The 17,954-nt window shown below is 41.5% G+C and overlaps 1 protein-coding gene across 3 annotated transcripts in view; it reads left to right on the top strand.

Annotated features, from left to right (window-relative positions):
- The window catches only part of AKT1 (AKT serine/threonine kinase 1), a 75,806-nt gene that overhangs the window by 45,289 nt on the left and 12,563 nt on the right, over window positions 1-17,954 (top strand). For all 3 annotated transcript variants that reach the window (XM_087747874.1, XM_087747875.1, XM_087747873.1), the window contains 8 exons: window positions 979-1,090; window positions 3,901-4,048; window positions 5,825-5,956; window positions 6,123-6,188; window positions 7,867-7,935; window positions 8,655-8,780; window positions 10,096-10,224; window positions 14,207-14,421. In XM_087747874.1, coding sequence (XP_087604000.1) covers window positions 979-1,090; window positions 3,901-4,048; window positions 5,825-5,956; window positions 6,123-6,188; window positions 7,867-7,935; window positions 8,655-8,780; window positions 10,096-10,224; window positions 14,207-14,421 — 997 coding nt within the window. The remainder of the gene's footprint in view (window positions 1-978; window positions 1,091-3,900; window positions 4,049-5,824; window positions 5,957-6,122; window positions 6,189-7,866; window positions 7,936-8,654; window positions 8,781-10,095; window positions 10,225-14,206; window positions 14,422-17,954) is intronic.

The following is a 17,954-nucleotide window of genomic DNA, read 5'->3' as shown; positions in this document are numbered from 1 at the left end:
TCTTAATTTGACTTTCCTTTAACAAGAGCTGTTTAATTAGCATTAGATTTTCTATTAATATAAATCTGAAAAATGTCATGTTTTGGCTTCTGTTGTTATTTCATTGATTTTCTTTTGTTTTTCAGAGCCTCTCTTTTAGTATAGCTAGCGTACCCTCAATTAGGTGCATTTTCAGGCCCAAATGTGAAGGATAAACACTCATAGCATCCTATGAAGCTTAAAATAGTAGGTGTGATTTAAAAAAAAAAATGCTCAGCTCTGGAGAGGGCATTTTTATGAAGGAAGTGGTGGTTTTGCGTGTAGCTGTACTTCTGTAGCCTTTTTAGGTTGTGCTTAAACACTGGCAGCGATGGAAGCTGTTAGCTGCATGTCCGTACAGCATCCGACTCTGCGGCAGCTGTCCCAAAGGCGTTTTGAAAGGGGTCTTTTCTGGGGGTGCCTCTGCAGTTTGATGTTCCCTCTAGTGTTTGAGGACTGGAAATGCTGAGTCTAATCTTCAGATCGCTGCAAAATGACCAGACACGCTCTCTAGCAACTTCTTGAAAGCCAAGGACAGGGTTTTGTGTCGGGAAAGTCAAAGGGAGGGAACGTGGGGGCTTGGCTTTAATTTCAGTGGATGTAATTGCTGCATTATCAGCTGACTTTGTCCGTGTGCTCTGCTCTGGATGACCTTTGGAGTGTAGGACCCAAGCCTGAATGGCTTCTGTGTCATCACATCACATTTCTACTTAGCTCTATAGGCAGACCAAATGCGGAGCCTGTCTAAGCAGAATTTGATTTTGGTGCTGCTTAGATGACTATCTCCCAAGCTATTTATTGGTTTCATCAACACAGTAAATTGTCTCAAGTCTCCTAAAGAAGTACTTACAGAGATTTCTGTGGCTGATTAATTGCAACAGTTTGCTAGATAAGAATAAAGACAAATGATTATTTAAACCTGCTTATGTACCATGACTCTTTCTTCCTTGATTGTGGTAGAGTGCCAGCTGATGAAGACAGAACGACCTAAACCAAACACATTTATCATTAGATGCCTCCAGTGGACCACAGTAATTGAAAGAACATTTCATGTGGAGACTCCAGAGGAGCGGTATGTTTCACTCATATTTAATACATAAACTACTTGCAAAAGCAGATGCAAGTGTTCAGCATTAATAGCAAGTCCTTTGCTGAAGCTCTTACTTATCAGATGATGTACGTCTAGACTGAAAAGCGACAAATAATTTTTGAGCGCCTCAGTTTTAGTGCGCGTTCCAGTGTAAAAGATACCTTAAAGGGGGTTTCAGAGAGTGGATTTTGGGTAGTATTTGTAAATGAAGTGTTGCTATGTTGGTTATCCAAAATGGACAGGTGCAGGTGTCTGCCAGCACACAGGTAGTTATTTCTGGAAACTCAGGGTTCATTTCTCCCTGGAAATGTTGTGGTATGTGAAACGAAGGGTTTCTGACTTGGGAGTTTCTGGAAGGATGAGCACAAGCGAAACAAATTCAGGTGAAGTTGAGTTGTTTCAAAATACTGACCTTTTAAATTCTTCTTAGACACCTTGTTGTAAAAGAAAAAAGTTAGTTGTATCACTGCTGATTGCTAATGTTTTATGCAAATTAGATAATGAAGGTGATAGTTATCTGCTGCAGGTGCAGATTTCTGTTTCAGCTGTTAGGAAACAAAGCTAAGAGCATGCATCCTGTGCTCTCATCATTGGAGAATTGATCTCTTACCTCCTGAGAGAACAGTTTTCCAGCACAGCTATTGTACAACTACAAAGTATTTAAATATTTACTTGCTCTTCAGGAACTGAACTTAAATTATTCCAGTACCATTGCCCTAGGGGAAGGGGTATTTTAAAACCCTTGTCCTCCCTAGTTATGATACTGGCACATTTTTAAGATCAGCAAATTCTACCTAATATTCTTCGCTTTTTTCTTTCGTAGCCTTTGCATGCACTGATTTAAAGAAGGTTTCTGTTTATTACTTTTGATTCCATTACAATGATCAGAAGAAGGTGAAAATCAAATTAAAAGCAAAGAAAAATAAACTGGTCCTTGTTTCTTTTAGTAGCTCTGTGGTCAGTGACCCTAAAGGGAGTGAATAACAGTTTCCACTTGGGGGAAGATTATATTTCAGTCTTGTTTTGTTCCTTCTAGCCAGTTAAGTCAGCTTTGTGACCCTTCAGGACTCGGAGTGTTAGTCACCTCTGTTGTGTACGCTTGAGACATAAAAGCTGAGGGTGAAATTTCTGGTTTCCCAGAAATCAAAGATATTCTCTTCAGGAGGGCCGAGATCTCAACCAAGTCAGTAACAAATCTTAAAAGAGATGTCAAGGTAGATATGCCTTTAGCTTTCCCTATGCCTTTAAAACCAACGTTTGTCTTTTGAGAGAGATGGAGAGATAAAAATACAGAAGAAAAAGTTCTTTTTGTAATAGTACTGAATATGAAAAATGAGTAGTAAATACAGGAATGCGTTTGTGATGGTGAATGAAGTAGCCTGTGCTGGGACTATAGGGAGAATGTTCCGGATGTTTAGCATTACCTTGCTGCCCCAGACAGGGCTGGATAGTGCGCATTCAGACAAAATCCAAAATAAAAAATGCACAGGGTGGGAAAGACCTTATGTGTAATTGGTGCAGTTTTTATTAGAATCTTGTGTTGGGTGCTTTCTCCCATGGACTTTGCTTCCTCTGGGGAATGATCTGCCTCTTCCATCCATCACAAACTGAAATTCACATGTTCAGATATGATTTTTTTAATTATTTTTTTAGTAATTTCATAGAACCAGTGAAAAACTTGACATTGATTAGGATGGCATGGCTTCACTGCAGATTGTGCATGGAGTTGTTCAGCATTGGCTACTTCTGTTCCTGCTGTAGTAGCAAAGTATTTTACCTGGGGTGTCCTTGGGAGAAGAGTTTGGCCAATCCCCAAAAAATATCAACTAAACCACTACATCGCGTTCCTTACAGATACAAAAGATAGTAAAATATGGTAAATTCACATAGTCCACTGAACATGTCTTCAGCCCCTGTATGCCTTAAAGCCCATCCTAAAACCCTGTAAGCCCTTACGAGTTGTATGCTTTATGTTCAATGAATTCGCAATGAAATGAAGTGAAGGCCAAGAACTTCAGTAGTTTCCAAAGGTGTGAAATTTTCCAAAGGTGTGAAATTTCCCAAAGGACACTGGAGTGGAAGTGGTCTCCATAGGAGCTGAAGGGGTCAATATTAGAGGACCCGTTGTTGAAACAGCTGTGGAAACTTTATCGTAACCAAGACCTGTGCCTAAGATAAAATGCCACTGCTTTTGCTGACATTCTACTAAAATTTACACAGGAATTGCTGTACTTCTGTCATCGTCTTTACAACAGAGGAATAACCTAAGTATCCTGGGCTTTAATACCTTCTCCTAGAACACCCCTTGCCATTAAAATTTGGGATATGTGTACGAAGAGGTGGCATAGTGCCCCCAGCAGTTGGATATATGTCTTTCAGTGCACCATAGGAATGGAGAAGCTGTGTTTAATTGCTTTGTGCTGCATGGGAGCCTTTTGCTTTTTGGTTTTGGCAAGTCTGGTTTTGTTATGTAAATCTCTGGATCACCAGGTCATATCTTGAGCTGCTGACTGAATGCCTATTAGAAATTCTGTTGTCTGAAAAGCCTTGTACTGTGTCCAGACTGAGAGGACTTCAGTTGTGTCTTGTTTCTAGTACAATTAATAAAGATGTATGTTAAAAGCGCTCTTAAAAATGCATTTTTACAGTGCTTGAAAATGCACATAATTCAGTGTATGTTGCATTGATTCATCAGAGAGCATTAGTTGCTTTGTATTCCTTGGTGACCCTTGCCATGGCATATGGTAATCTAAAGTCACAAGTACTGAATGTCTTTGCTTATATTTTGCCAGGGAAGAATGGACAAAAGCCATCCAAACAGTAGCAGACAGCCTCAAGAAACAAGAGGAAGAGATGATGGATTTCAGATCTGGCTCTCCCAGTGATAATTCAGGTGCTGAAGAAATGGAAGTTTCTATGACAAAGCCAAAACACAAAGTGGTAAGTGAGTGTAGCAGGAATAACAATATTTTTTAGGGCTTCTTGAATTTAGACAAGAAATAGCCATCAAGACAGATCTTTTCCCATAACAATTACACAGTTGGATGTAGACGCAGCTTCTGGAGGAAGCAATTGTCTGAGCTGAGCAGGTACTAGGCAAAGCCTGTCTGGGTCCACCAGAGTTCTGAGTTCAGATGTCCTTACTGTATGGCTTTCAAGGCCAGTTCAGGTCTGGAATTGGTTTGCCTGTTTGCCTGTGGTACGGAGCCTGAAATCATGGCTCCCGCTGGACCACGTGACTGTGTAAACTCCTTGCAGGCTTGTGTGAAGATATTCCAGTGGATTTGCAGGATGTAGGGTGGGTCCAGTGGACGTAATTGCTCTGCATTAAGGGTTTAGGCTGTCCCAGACAGCCACTGTGGTGTCTGTCTGTAGTGTTCCTAGAGCTCAGGTTTTTGCATCAGAGTATGTGCCAGAGGAGATCTTTGCCCTGTGGAACCCTTTTAGGTATCTGTCTTCAGCTCCCTTCACTGCTTTCTATTCCCTCGTGGTCTCCTGTTCAGGTTTCCATTTTCCAAAGTATTCCCATCTGCTCTTGTAGGAAGGAATTGGTAGAATCTTCTCCCATGCAAATACTATGTCTGTGGATTGTACCAAGGCACTTCTTTGTGTCCTTATCTCACCATTGTCATCCCCACTTACTTTCATAAGTTTGTTTCAGTTTTCCCAAAACTGATGAAGTTTTTAAGGAAAAAAGATAGCCATCCACCAGTGTCATCACTAAGTATGTGTGCCAGCCTTGCGTCATGTCAGTGGTTTTAGAGTGATGTGGGTGGCTACGTACGTGTCACTCTGAATTGTAGCTGCCGTTAGCCTTCTGTGTCCTTGACTGAACAGATACCGCTCTTGCTGAGCAGCTCTTCATAGAAATGCAAGAACCACCTCGTTGGTCAAATAAACACGTTCTTCTGAGACAGTGACTCTCTCTCTCTGGGCATGTTAGTGAGGATAGTCAAAACGATTATTGGAGTCCTCGCATCGACTGTATTGAACAATTAGCAGAAGGTCTCCTCAGCCAGCTCTAGGGAAGAATATGGAGGAAGTTTGCTATTGGGAGCGTATTAAAATTTTCCCCCAACCTAGGCTGCAATAGCCTTTGGCTGTATAAGTCTTACTATTGCCATGTTGGCAATGGTCATTGATATGACAGTGCAGAGACTATACTCAGCCTGCAACAGATTCTGATTTTCCCTAACATTTTTCCTAATGGTGAAACAAATAAGAGCGAATGGCTTATCTGTGAGGCAGTCATGTGGGTTTTGGTGCTGTTCAATGAAGCAAGAGAAAGCTAGTCCCCTAGAGAGGTGGGGAACATCAGAAAAAAGGTATGGGTTTAATGCCTGGAATCAGAGCAACATGTGCCTTTCAGTGAATGTCTGCACTGACAAAGCGGTCAAAACGTCTATGGATTAATAATAATATATTGCGTGGTATTTGCACAGTTGAGTATTGAGTCATGTGAAAGAGTGTTCTGTTAATTGAAAGCTTATGGTTTTCCCTAAATAGTTTGATTGATTATCTTTGGGAGTGCACTGGTATTCATTTTTATGGAAGAATCATTTCTGCTCCTGAATTCTACTAAGCAAAAAGATTAAAAAAACCACATATGCAACATATGCAATGTGTTCTCACATGAATGAGGAATTCTAATCTGAGAACGATATACTTGTTGTTAGTTCATGTAATTCAGTTCTTGTTTATCTGTATCATTAACAGACCATGAATGAGTTTGAATACCTTAAACTACTGGGAAAAGGCACTTTTGGAAAGGTCATTTTAGTTAAAGAAAAAGCAACCGGACGGTATTATGCTATGAAAATTCTGAAGAAGGAAGTTATTGTAGCAAAGGTGAGTAGATGGGAAACTTGGGAACGTGGTTCACCCTCGATACAGCCTTCAGGAAAGTCATACCAAGGATTCTCTGAGTACTTGCAAATAATTGCTCCGTTAGTGTTTGAAATGGACCCCTGATCTGGGGAATCACTTTGCTGATTTCCTTCTGCTTGTGTTTCAGGATGAAGTAGCGCACACGCTGACAGAAAACCGTGTTTTACAGAACTCGCGGCATCCATTCTTAACAGTAAGCATTTCTCCCTCTGCTAAGTGTAACTTGACATCATGAAAACCAAGACTTCCCTTATTTTTTGTTATTTATATAATACATCCGAGATCTCTGGTTTTGGAGTGGCTTATATTTTTGTACCCTTCCTTTTTTGGGAAGCACAAATTAAAGCTTTTTTAAGTCTTCTGATTCTTGTAGAGCAGGTCCTCAGTACCTCTTGAAGACAGTGTTTCAGGGTGTGGTTTGACTTTATGGCTCACCCATTTAATGGCTTGCTGTCTCTGAGAGAAGTATCTGCTTTCCTTGTCCTCCAAATGCTTGGTCTCCTCTTTGTAGCAGAGATCAGGGTGACCCCGATCTTGTGACAAACAAGTTCAGGAAGACATAGTGGGGGAAAAACCCTGTAGTTTTGCCTGCCTTTGTTGTTTTTTTTAAGCTCCCAGAAGCAGCTTACTATGGAATCAGAGCACTGGTAATGCCAGCCAACGGGTAGTGGTGGGAGCATGTGGGATGGGACAGGGAAGAGCAGGACCGTGCTTTATCCTCTGCTTTCCCTTTGGATTGGCTTAGTTGTAAAATCAAACCATACTCTCAGTTTAGACCTCCAATGCCAGCAGTCTCTTGGTTGAGTTCAGATACCTAAATTCCACCTCAAGTTTTTGTTTCTAGTATTTATTACAAGTTGAGTCTCAATTGTTTCCAACCACTTAAGCCCCGTAAGAGACCTGTGTAGGATTCCAGTTGTTTCCTTTGTCCAGGTACACAAAGCCTTAACTGGAACTTAGATTTTTAAGCGTGGCCTCTGGAAGTAAATATTGGCTGTATCGGGTATAATCAGTAAATGTTTGTTGACATGTCTAAAACCCGATCCTCCCTCTCTCTGCAAAAATATGACTGGTTTAAAAATGCCACTCCTAGTAATGAAGTCGATGATATCATATGCGATATTTTCTTTTTAATGCTTTCATAAACCCGGATATCTAAAACAAGGGCTGTCTTGAGAAGTCAGCTACAAGACTGGGTTACAACCAAGAAACCTAGGACTGTGGCAAACAAGTTGATGTTACTCTTGCCACAGGAATACACGTGACAGGACTGTACAAAGGCACCTTGTGACGCTTCATCACACCCTCTGCCTGGTCTGTTTTTGTGAATTGCTCACAAATTGATATTGGCAGCATTGCTCAGTCCTCTGGCAGGCTGTCAACAGGGAGCAGTTGCAGGCAGCAGGGCAGAGACCAGGGGGCTGGTGCGTGTAAATATATGTTTCATACAAGAGGTCTCGTAGGCAGTGCGGTAAAACCTTGGGCTCTGGGGTCTGGTTGTGGCCTCTTGTCTGAGAGATGAAACTGTGGGAGCTTGTGGCCTGGCGAGGAAACTTCAGAGCCACTGTTGGTACGTTTTGTATCACTGTTAATGGGCCAGGACTTTGTTTCACAGCATTATAGGCATTACCGATAGCTTCTGCAAGGGATGGTTTTAATGCTTTATTAAATTTATTTAATGAAATAAGTTGGCGGTGGATCAGTCCTCAGCTGCAACAGGGAAGTGTAAGTATTATATAAGATCCAAGGACAAAAAGTTCACTAAAATAGAAAATTTCATGTCTGTCTATGTTTTTGAAAATTTCTTAAAAATGCTTTTATAACTGTCGGTGTGATCCGTCTTCTAAAGTTTTGGTTTAAATCTGTTTCAGGCTTTAAAGTATTCCTTTCAGACACATGATCGCTTGTGTTTTGTTATGGAGTATGCTAACGGAGGGGAGGTAAGGGAAATGTAGTAATGTTTAATACTTTAGGATTTTCCTGTACTACTGCTAATTCTGCTTGACATTATTTAGCTAAGGACCATGTTTGCAATACTAATTAATGCAGCTTGTCCCAGTTAAACAGAGCTGTTCGCAGGTTTAACTAATATTAAGAATTAAGACTCTTAATTTTCTTAGCTCCATTTTTAGAGAATAGGGGTTTTGGGTGTAGGTTCATATTTTACATGACAGCAACATATTGTAATCTGACATTTAGTAATTCAAGAAGGCAAGGTTGCTTTCTAGTTGCTCTTCAGACAACTTTTAACACTTTTTAATTAATACAGTGAGCACGCGTTACTTTGGAGGGAGAACTAGAAACAGCAGACTACTGTTAGACAGTCAAGAAGGAAAAGTGGGAGTATTAACATGTCTCTAAATCATGCATTAAGCTGTAGTTTTAATATGTAATTGTAGTTCAGTCAAAATGGGTTTTTATAATTTTCTGTACATACAAGAATGTGCAGCACACAAACTGGTTATCAGTGTGCATCTGTGAATATGAGATATAATTGTCTAGTCATCTAATTTATGGTGCTTTTTAACACATTTGGGAATACAGCTGGGTGAGGATGGGAAGGGGTTTTCTCTTAGGTAATACCACATTCCAAGCAGAATGGCTTGAGAAGTGTGAGAAACATGTGCAATCTAAAGGTAACAAATTATTGTTCTTGTAGTTGTTTTTCCATCTGTCAAGAGAGCGTGTCTTTTCTGAAGACCGGGCTCGGTTTTATGGAGCTGAGATTGTTTCAGCACTGGATTACCTGCATTCAGAGAAGAACGTGGTTTATAGAGATTTGAAGGTATGTAGAAAAATAATTCCGTAGGCTTTTTGGTTTTGGGCTTTTTGTTTGTTAGTCACAAAAGCAAATGAGCCTGAACCATAAGAAAGCCTTTCCTGACTGAACTTTAACATAACAGTTATTGCAGCTGTTGGACTTGACTTTACAGGATGTCTAAACACTTTTATAGTCTAAGAGGTTGTATAGTGCATTTATCAGGACCTTGGCAGTGTTTCAGAGAATATGAAGGGGTACTGAGCTACTTGGGTTGCATTTTCACTTGCCTGCTTATGTTCTAAGAGAAACCTTGCTGGCTCTTCTGCGTGGTGGAACATAATCGTGGGCTCTTCATCCCAGGTCTTATCAGATAGATGCAAATTCATACTGTGTGATGTTCTGCTTCCTTGCAATGTGCTGCACAGCACTATCTTCATAGTACCTGCTTGCAGTTAGAAAATTGGATAAGCTTCAAGTTGCTTATTTGTTTGGTGAGCAGAGAAGGGAGGAAAAAAACCCCAACCAAATAAGAAATCTCAGGGCAAACTAACTTGGGAAATTCTTGAAGAAAATGCAAGAATAGCTTCCGCTCCCCCCTCCCGAAGTGTTTTCAGGAGAGGATGAGGGGATACTGGTAGTTGATTTAGGAGCAATGAAATAAAATGAAGCATGCTATCTAATGTTTTCAGGCTACATCAAAGTCATTTTGGGATTCCTGCTGGATTTTGTCTCCCATGTCACCATCATTCCTTTGAAAGTGCACTTTATTTCATAAACAGTGGAAACTCTATCCTGAAGTCTGGATGGCTTTCTCAAAAATTAGTGGCACAGGCTAGGATGAATACCACGTGCTGAGTAAATGTATAAAGTGATTTTCATGTAAAGGGTCTCTTTGGAAGTGGTTCCTTAGCCTTGCATTTGATTTTTGTTTCATTTGCTATCCTTTACTGGTACAGAATATTTCATAAAATCACTTAGAGTAAAAGCAGGGATGAAGTTGTGTGAGGGAGAATACTTAATCTATTTTTAAAAGAGCTGGCGTTCTGTTGGTGATAATATTGTAGACGCATAAATACAATGTCTACATTCTGTGTTCTTTCTGTGCATAGGATCGGTTACCCAAAGACTGCAAATTAGTTACCTAACGTTCCCTAAAGAACTAAGGAAGGTGATATAAATGTATATTTACATCATGCATGCTTTGGCAGCTACTATGGTTCTGACCGCAGTGAGAACGAGGTTGAAAACTGATCTGCAGAAATTCATGTCTTTCATTGACTTGCTCAGGAGCAGTGTATGTTATACGTAATAATGTCTTTCATTTGGATTCTCTTCTCAGCTGGAAAATCTTATGCTGGATAAAGATGGACACATAAAAATAACAGACTTTGGACTATGTAAAGAAGGCATCAAGGATGGAGCAACAATGAAGACTTTCTGTGGCACTCCAGAGTATCTTGCACCAGAGGTATGTTTATGTTGGCTGTTGTACTAAATTACCTTCTGAAACGCCATCCGTGATAGCAGTAGGAATACAGAATAATTCCCGTGCCATAATGTGTTCATACAGTAACTACTGTTCTATAACAATACATACTGAGAATTTTTTGTTCATCATGTTCTGGGACATATCTTTAGCATAATGATATGTGATAATTTTCAGGCAGGGTAGTATCTTCCTTCCACTTTAGGGAATATTTATATTTTACTGGAGCAATGCTTGCTTCCTGTGTCAGAAATGTAATTTAAAAAACCCCTTTTAAATCACTTCAAATACTACTTAATAGATTAGTGACTTTTGCAATTTGTTTGCTATGCATTGGCCTATTTGAAAGCTATCAACAGGACTTTGCTTAAGAAGTAAAAGTATCGTCCAGTTCTTTTACTCTTTGAAGATGGTATAAGGCAATGTGTTTTCAGAAACAGGACAGACCAAGCTTTTTCTGCAGTGTTTAGCATGGTATGCATTAAAAGTGCCGACTGTTTTATGACTGTAAAAGCACGAGATGTCTCTCAGTGTTAATTGGAACTTTTCAGTTTCAGAGGAAATAAATCCAAGCAGGGGATCTCAGTCCCCAAACTGTATGTTTTGGAGATTTTTTTGTACCTTTTTTTTTAAAGTGTAAAACGCAAATGTGTGCTTGCAACTTTCATTCTGGAAATACTCCTTCTGAGAGTTGTGCAACACAGATGGTGTTATAGCCGTAAGTTAGTTACGGGCAGATCAGAAGTGAAATTGTGTGATAGAGGATATATGTATACATGGTATTTTGCAGGCAGACGCTAGTTTTCTCTGCCCACGCTCTGAGCTGTCTGGAAGCAGACTCGCTGTATTAGCAGGGCACCAAGCCTGCGCTAACACGGTGCGCCTCACAGAAGGGCGCGTTGCCTTGCAGTGGGTGCTTTGCTACCCGTGGCGTTAAGGCTTCCATCCAGCTCGGAGCACAGGCAGAAGCAAGTCTTGGGCTGCCGGCAGATGATATATTGTTGGCACAGCCAGGATGTAGCCTTCCCCGAGATGGGAGGCTTGGGCATTGCAAACCTTTCTTGAGTTAAGTATGCAGAAGTACAAAGTATGGAAAACCAAAGTGGAGGAGGAATATTTCTACCGAGAGCTGATGTCTTTGCTGATCAGCGCTTTTGTGCTCTCTGCTTGCATAGCCGTGGCAGTGTGCTCTTGTTTTTTGTTTGTTTGTTTTGTTTTTCTGTTTTTTAAATCCCAGCTGCTTTCAAGGGCCTCCAGTGTCTTCATAATAATGAAGAACATGGGCACCTGTCAAAGTAGCTTGCAGCAAGGAGGTGGAGTCAGTCTCATGGTAGCTGCCAGCTCTCCATGGATCACCAGAAGTCTTCAGTGAATGTAAATTGGGGTCCATGCACCACAGTTTGAAATTTACTGATGCAGGGAGTAATTAGCAGCACGACAGAGTGTTTGTTATTCATAAACGTGGCTTTTATTTTAGCTTCCCTCTTAAAATCGATTGCTGAACTTCAGTTTCTCATCAAGGATTTTATGAGGACACTAAAAATATTGTTTTGGTTTTGTTTTTTCCTAACTTGGAATGTGGGGATTCCCTGTGTAGGTGTTATGTTGTCTTTCTGTTATATTATTTGCTATTATTTTTCTTTTTAATATTTATGATGAGTTGGCTCATCCAAAACCCTGAAGGACAAATCCTTTTGATTAACCCAGCTCTCTCCCTTACTTGCAAATCCCATCTGTGAGTTGGAGTGTTAAATTCTGGAGGCTTTTGTCATCTGGTCGATAGCATGCGAAAAATCTGGAAATTGTGCGCGAGTGATATTCCGTGCGTTTAAGGTCACACATCCTTAAAAGCAGGGGTCTCAATCTTCTTGTCTGCGTTTGTAACTTGAATCTGGCATAGCGGCATGTTTGTACAGTTGTTGCATCGTTGTTTTTAGGTTCATACTGGAATCTCGTGCATGGATGATAGTGACTGAACCATGTCAACTTTGATGTGTCAGATGTATCGATGGCTGTGATGTTTACAGGGGGTGAAGGAAGGAGTTCTAGTTAGTAATCTAGATTATAATACAGAGTATTACTATGGTTACTAAAGTAACATTTGAAGTATTTGCTGCATTTCGAAAGCACCTGTAGCATTTATTACGTACACAACAAAGGCCTCTGTGGTTTTGCTTTTCTTTCAGTCCTCTCCTATTGCATCTCTTGCAGCAGTTTAAAAAATAAAAATTGGAGGCCCCGTGACTGATTTATTTTAGGTAACCCAAGTGTAGAGGAGTGCGAACAGGAAGCGCTTATTGAACGGGGTGACTCAGAGAGCGGTAACTGCATTGTCACACAATATCTCCTGCGAGCCGAAGGGCCGCGATGCCTCGGGAAGGACGGGGCCGGCTCCTGGAATCCTGTCCGGCTGGCAGCTGTGTCGCCCGTATACATATACAGGGCAGCTGCAGAGCCAGCTGTCGTTTGGTGTGAATCATACGGCAGGGGATGCTGTAAATAGACCAATGTGGGGTAATCTAATACCTGGCAGCCTTTTGATTTTTACTGCAGGCCCTTTCCCTCGTTCAGATAATTAAGGGGAATAATTAGTGAATAAAGAGAGGCAGAGTGCATACAGTTGTTACATGGAGTGTCTCGGTGCTTCTTTTCTGTGTGCAAAACCTTTATCAAGGTTTGTAAGAGTTTCAGGTCCTGCTTTTGTTAAACTTGAGTCAACTTCGTTTGGCTTTCACCGTTTTAATTTTGAGTGGTAAAGTATTCTGAACTGTAGCAACGTACAGCTCACACAGATACCATGCGACAAAACACGATGGTGGTGCGGTCGTGGTTTGTGCTCTTAGCTAGAGTAAGCAGTTCAGTGCAGACCCGTGAAAAGAGTAAAGATGGCAACTAAAATGTGAGGACAGGGTCTGGAACATGAGACTGTTAGTGTCAGCTACAGCCAACTGCGTAGGAGACACAAAGTCTAGAGAAGTCCTCGTAACATCCACTCCACAAGCCACAAAACACTCCCCGCTGCCTTCAGCAACCTTCAGTGCAGAAGATCAGAAATGCACTATGACGGGGCTTCTCCGGAGCAAGCAGGAGAGATGGAGGGCACTGCTGGGGTCCCGAGTTCCTGCAGTAGCCAGGGCTTTGTTGGGTAGAAGTGCCCAGGAGAAGGGAAAAATGAACTGTGCTGGACTCCTTCTGCTGTGAGACCTGGCAGAAGTCCACCCCACTGACAATTCCTGGGTTTGTGGCCCTCTAAGGAGAGGCAGGATTGTTGGAGCTAGTGAGCAAGTGCCTTTGGAGGGGGGCAGAGGGGAGGAGAGGAAACATTTCCAGACAATTTGGCTGCCGTTTTACGGCCTTACAGCCGGTCAAATGTTAGGAGTGGAGTTTTGGCTCTTAGTTTTTAACGTAGATTAGTTATTTAGTATTTGTGGGTGGTCTTTCGGGATGTGCAGAGCCACCCTTCGGGGGGGTGCAGGTTGATATGAAGATGATGAGGATGTTTGGCTTGTCGCTTGTGAAGTAACAGGTTGACGGTCTTTTCTCTTCTCCCCATACTGGCTCCTTGGTGGTTTGGGGTTTTTCTAAAAAATTGGATCCCATTTGGAACAGTTTGTGATGAGTAAGTGAGAATTTAACAGCTGGCTCTGTAATGTGAGAACAGTTCTCAGCCTTTGGGCTTTCGAAGGTTGTGCTTATCATGACCATAATGTGAGGGAGGGTGGGAGGAAGAAGAGAAGGAAGCTGCTGTAATGTACCCACTGCCTCCTTTTCCCCCTCCTGCTCACCTAGCATGGTGAACATGGATGTCAGTTCTTTTCAAACAGATCTTCTGCAGATATTCTGCTGGTAGATTTGGCTGTGACGTGGGAAAAGATGAACTCGCTGGGGTGAATTTTGCCTCGAGTTCTGTGTTCATGCCTGATTTGGGAATGTCTTCTAAAGCCTTTTCCTTACATTTCTGCAGGTGCTGGAAGATAATGACTATGGTCGTGCAGTGGACTGGTGGGGTTTAGGAGTTGTGATGTATGAAATGATGTGTGGCCGGCTCCCGTTCTACAACCAGGACCACGAAAAGCTCTTTGAGCTCATCCTAATGGAGGAGATTAGATTTCCACGCACTTTGTCACCTGAAGCAAAATCTCTTTTGTCAGGTTTGCTGAAGAAAGATCCTAAGCAAAGGTGAGACTGTTGCTTCAGTTATGCTTCTAAGCACTGGTGCCCTCAGAAATACTGGAAAAAAATTCTGTTAAGACTTCACAAAGCAGTTAATAATTGTGCTATGCAGAGGCATGTCTATGAGAGGGAACTACCTTCAAGACAAGTGACTTAAAAGTGACTGTTTCTGTGTTGCCATATGAAAGGCCCATATTGCTATCATTGAAAAAAAAATTGAAAATGGTACTGCACAAAGGGCTGTTGAATGCACGCATGCCAGTGGTTTTTCTTTATTTAAAGTTGAGGAAGGTGTTTAAGACAAAATTGTAGTTTTGTTTTTAATCCATTCAAAATGATCATCCACCAAGATGCAGTGAGTGGATCTACTCATTTCAGTTTTAACTTTTGACATGAGCAAACTTTTGACACTGCAAACAGCAACATGAAGCAGCTTTGGTGATCAGAAGGCTGAACTTCAGAGTACGATGGCTGCCATTAATGCAAAACTGTAGCCTGGGACAAAGCAAGTTAACCTTGCCTTCAGTCCTAGTGAATACAGTGGCTGCTGTGGGTTATAAGCTGCTCTACACTGAATGCTTTCACCTTCTGTCCCAGTTCAGGCTGCTGTCTGTTTTCTGAATTTTTGGTTAAACCTGTGCCAGTGATTTAGCATCCTGCTTTGGACAGCAGGTGGTGGTGTTTGTACCATGTTTGTGGTGGATTTTATACCATGCTTAATCTACTTTTCCTATTTCCTCCTTTTGGTTTTTTTTTGCTATGCTATGTTATTTAAAAATAACACTTGATTTAAAAACAGAAAAAAACCAAAACAAACCCCCAAGCCCTTAATGCCTAACAAACAGAAAATAGAACAAGATCCAAAAAGGATGTTGACCTTCACACAAAGATAAACATCAGTCTAAAAACCTGCCATCTTGTCAACCCAGACATTTTTAAAACAAACAATATTGTGACTCTGCCCCTGATCTCCTGTGGTGAGCCTTCCACCATAAATGGGCCCCAAATAGGAAATCTTTCATGTGAGGTGCAAGCAGAGTACGCCGGTTTGCTTTCTGGTGTTTGTTTAGTCTGTGTGTGTGTGTGTGTGTTCACATAGCAGGAAAATGGTTTTTGCCGGTACATGGATACTTGTAGCAAGGATTTTTGTCATCACTGTAGGCTATTTCCATCACTGTTTTTGATGGAAAATCCTGTTGAGAGGCCTTGTCATGCAAACTCACAGTTTGTACTACTGGAGGATTCAACGTAGCGGGGACAAGGGGAAGCGGGAACGGCTGTAGTCAGGAACGTCACCAGCCTTGTGCTGGTGGCAACAGCGGCACACCCCTCCCGAACCCGGCGCCTGCAAGGGGACCTCCAGGAGAAGGTGTGTAAGTGATTAGCAGCCCCCCCAGGCACTGCGCTCTGCGAGCGTGGTTGCAGCCCCTGCCAACAGGATTTCTGTCCAGGAAAGCGCTGGGTTAAATACAGTTGTGACCCTCTTGTAGCTTATTCAGGTGGGGCCTTTCAATCACTGGAAACACAAGCAGCATCTGCTGTAATTTGTTCTTAAAGGAGCATCTCTGATGAACCAAAATGCAATTTGTTTACAAACAAAGAACACCCACTTGTTTCTAATTACAAGGTTTTCCCAATGCCAATAATTACTCCACAATATGCTCATTTTATACAAATAGCCACTTCTTCACATGTATCTTCTGCAGGCTTGGAACCAGCAATGCTCTGATCTGCTGGACAGATGAATTTTCATGCTGCTGATAGAAATAACTATAGACTAGACAAGCCTGCACACATGCCTGCAGCTTGCTAATTACACTGGTGCTTCCCAAGCTTTTTGGATTGTGGACCATTCTTAAATACTGGTTTCTCACCGGTCACCGTTCACCCAGCTTTTTAGCTGAAGCTGTGGTTCTGCAAATCCACTGTGCTTCGTGGCGTTTTGGGCAGAACAGAGAACTGAGCTGGAAGCACTAGGGGTAGAAGTCCTGAGTTTTGGCCTTGTAGCTTTATTTTCTTTTTACTGTGTGGTCTGTGTGCTGGGGTGGGCGCCTGGGATACTTGGTAGTTGACTCATAGTGACTTCATGGAGCCATATTGAAGAAAAACAGCCAGATAGCTGTGAAAATACATTCAGTGAAAAGTTAAATAACATGCAATAGTCTGGTTGACATTAGCCTGTTGATGATGCTTTGGGGAACCACTATATAATTCAACAGAAATCCCCTCTTCCACAAAGCCCAGTGGTGGACAGAAGTTGGTGTCATTGTAATGTTGTCTGTGGCAGAAAACATCAGAATTGGCAGCATTTAGTAACTGCTGATGAACTTCAGAGTGGGATGGAGGAGACAGCCAAAACCATGAGAAAAATGAAACTGGGAGATGTTATCCTTTCCTGTAAAATCCTCAAAAAAACCCTAACAACAAAAAAGGTTGATATAATGAAGCTCAGTGATGAGGATATTTTAAGTTAAATATCAAGGAGCTAGGGAATTGTGACCTCCATCAGTGAATTAAATCTTAAAAATTACCTGTTGTACCTGAGCTGGATATATAGAAGCAGTCTTAGCACTCTGCGTTCAGTAATACCAGTTCAGTCTCAAACTTAGAGGCATATGGGGAAAATGTGAAGAACAATGAATTGCATTCTGCTTTTAATCATGGCTGTTTTCTAAATTTGGTCATATAAAATCCATTTTGTAAGAGAAAAGGAATTTTGAAGTTTCTTTTGGGATTGATATAAGTTTATTAATCTTGTAATGTGAGCCCTAATTTTCCTAAGAAGGAAAAAAATCTGTTCTGTAAATACTTCCTTTTAATGTGACCTGAAATTCTCCTTTGCTGCTTTGTGACGTGTATCAAATGGAAGGAGGTAATCAGAGCATTTTTTTCACACAAACAGCAAAGTTTTTAACTTCCATTATTCTTTCTCTGGCTGTGGAGACTGCAGCCTGTGAAAGTGGGCATGGATGAGAGCACTCCATGTAAAACGGGCTGAGTTTAGACAGGTGAGTGGGTTTGTAATCAGCAGAGTGTCTCGCAAGCTCTAAATCTTGGTAGGTTTTAAACTTGAGAGAACTTCAGGATAGTTTCCTCTGAATTTTGATCATGTATTTTCACTACATTCCTTAGTGCTCGCTGTCATAGGTCAGGGTTGTTTCAGCCTCTTTCAGATGGGGTTTGTCACAAGCTGCTTTATCTGCTTCTGTCTTCTGTGGTGCTGTTGGACCTTGCCATTCAGGAAGAACGAGAGGAAGAAGATGTAGCATTTCACAAATGCCTGTTAAAAGATTTAATGGCTTCACAGAGTTGTAGTTGTGGCTTTGGAGCACTGAAGCTGGTCGCTGGGAACTGATGATCAGTCCTTGGAGCCACACAGAGATCTGGCACTTTGTTCTTTCTAGTGATGGTGGTTCTTTCCACATCCAGAGTGCAACTTTGGCTGCAGATGCTGAGGAAGATCAGAGTCAATCAAGCCTTTACTTGTATGAAAACCAAACTCCTTGTTTTTTTTTCCCTTGTGAAAGGCAGTGATTTGT

This window comes from Nipponia nippon, unplaced genomic scaffold (genome assembly GCF_047370975.1).
Source record: "Nipponia nippon isolate SJK-2023a ecotype South Korea unplaced genomic scaffold, ASM4737097v1 scaffold_11, whole genome shotgun sequence".
Lineage (NCBI taxonomy): Eukaryota > Metazoa > Chordata > Aves > Pelecaniformes > Threskiornithidae > Nipponia > Nipponia nippon.
This window is presented reverse-complemented; position numbering and strand designations above follow the sequence as displayed.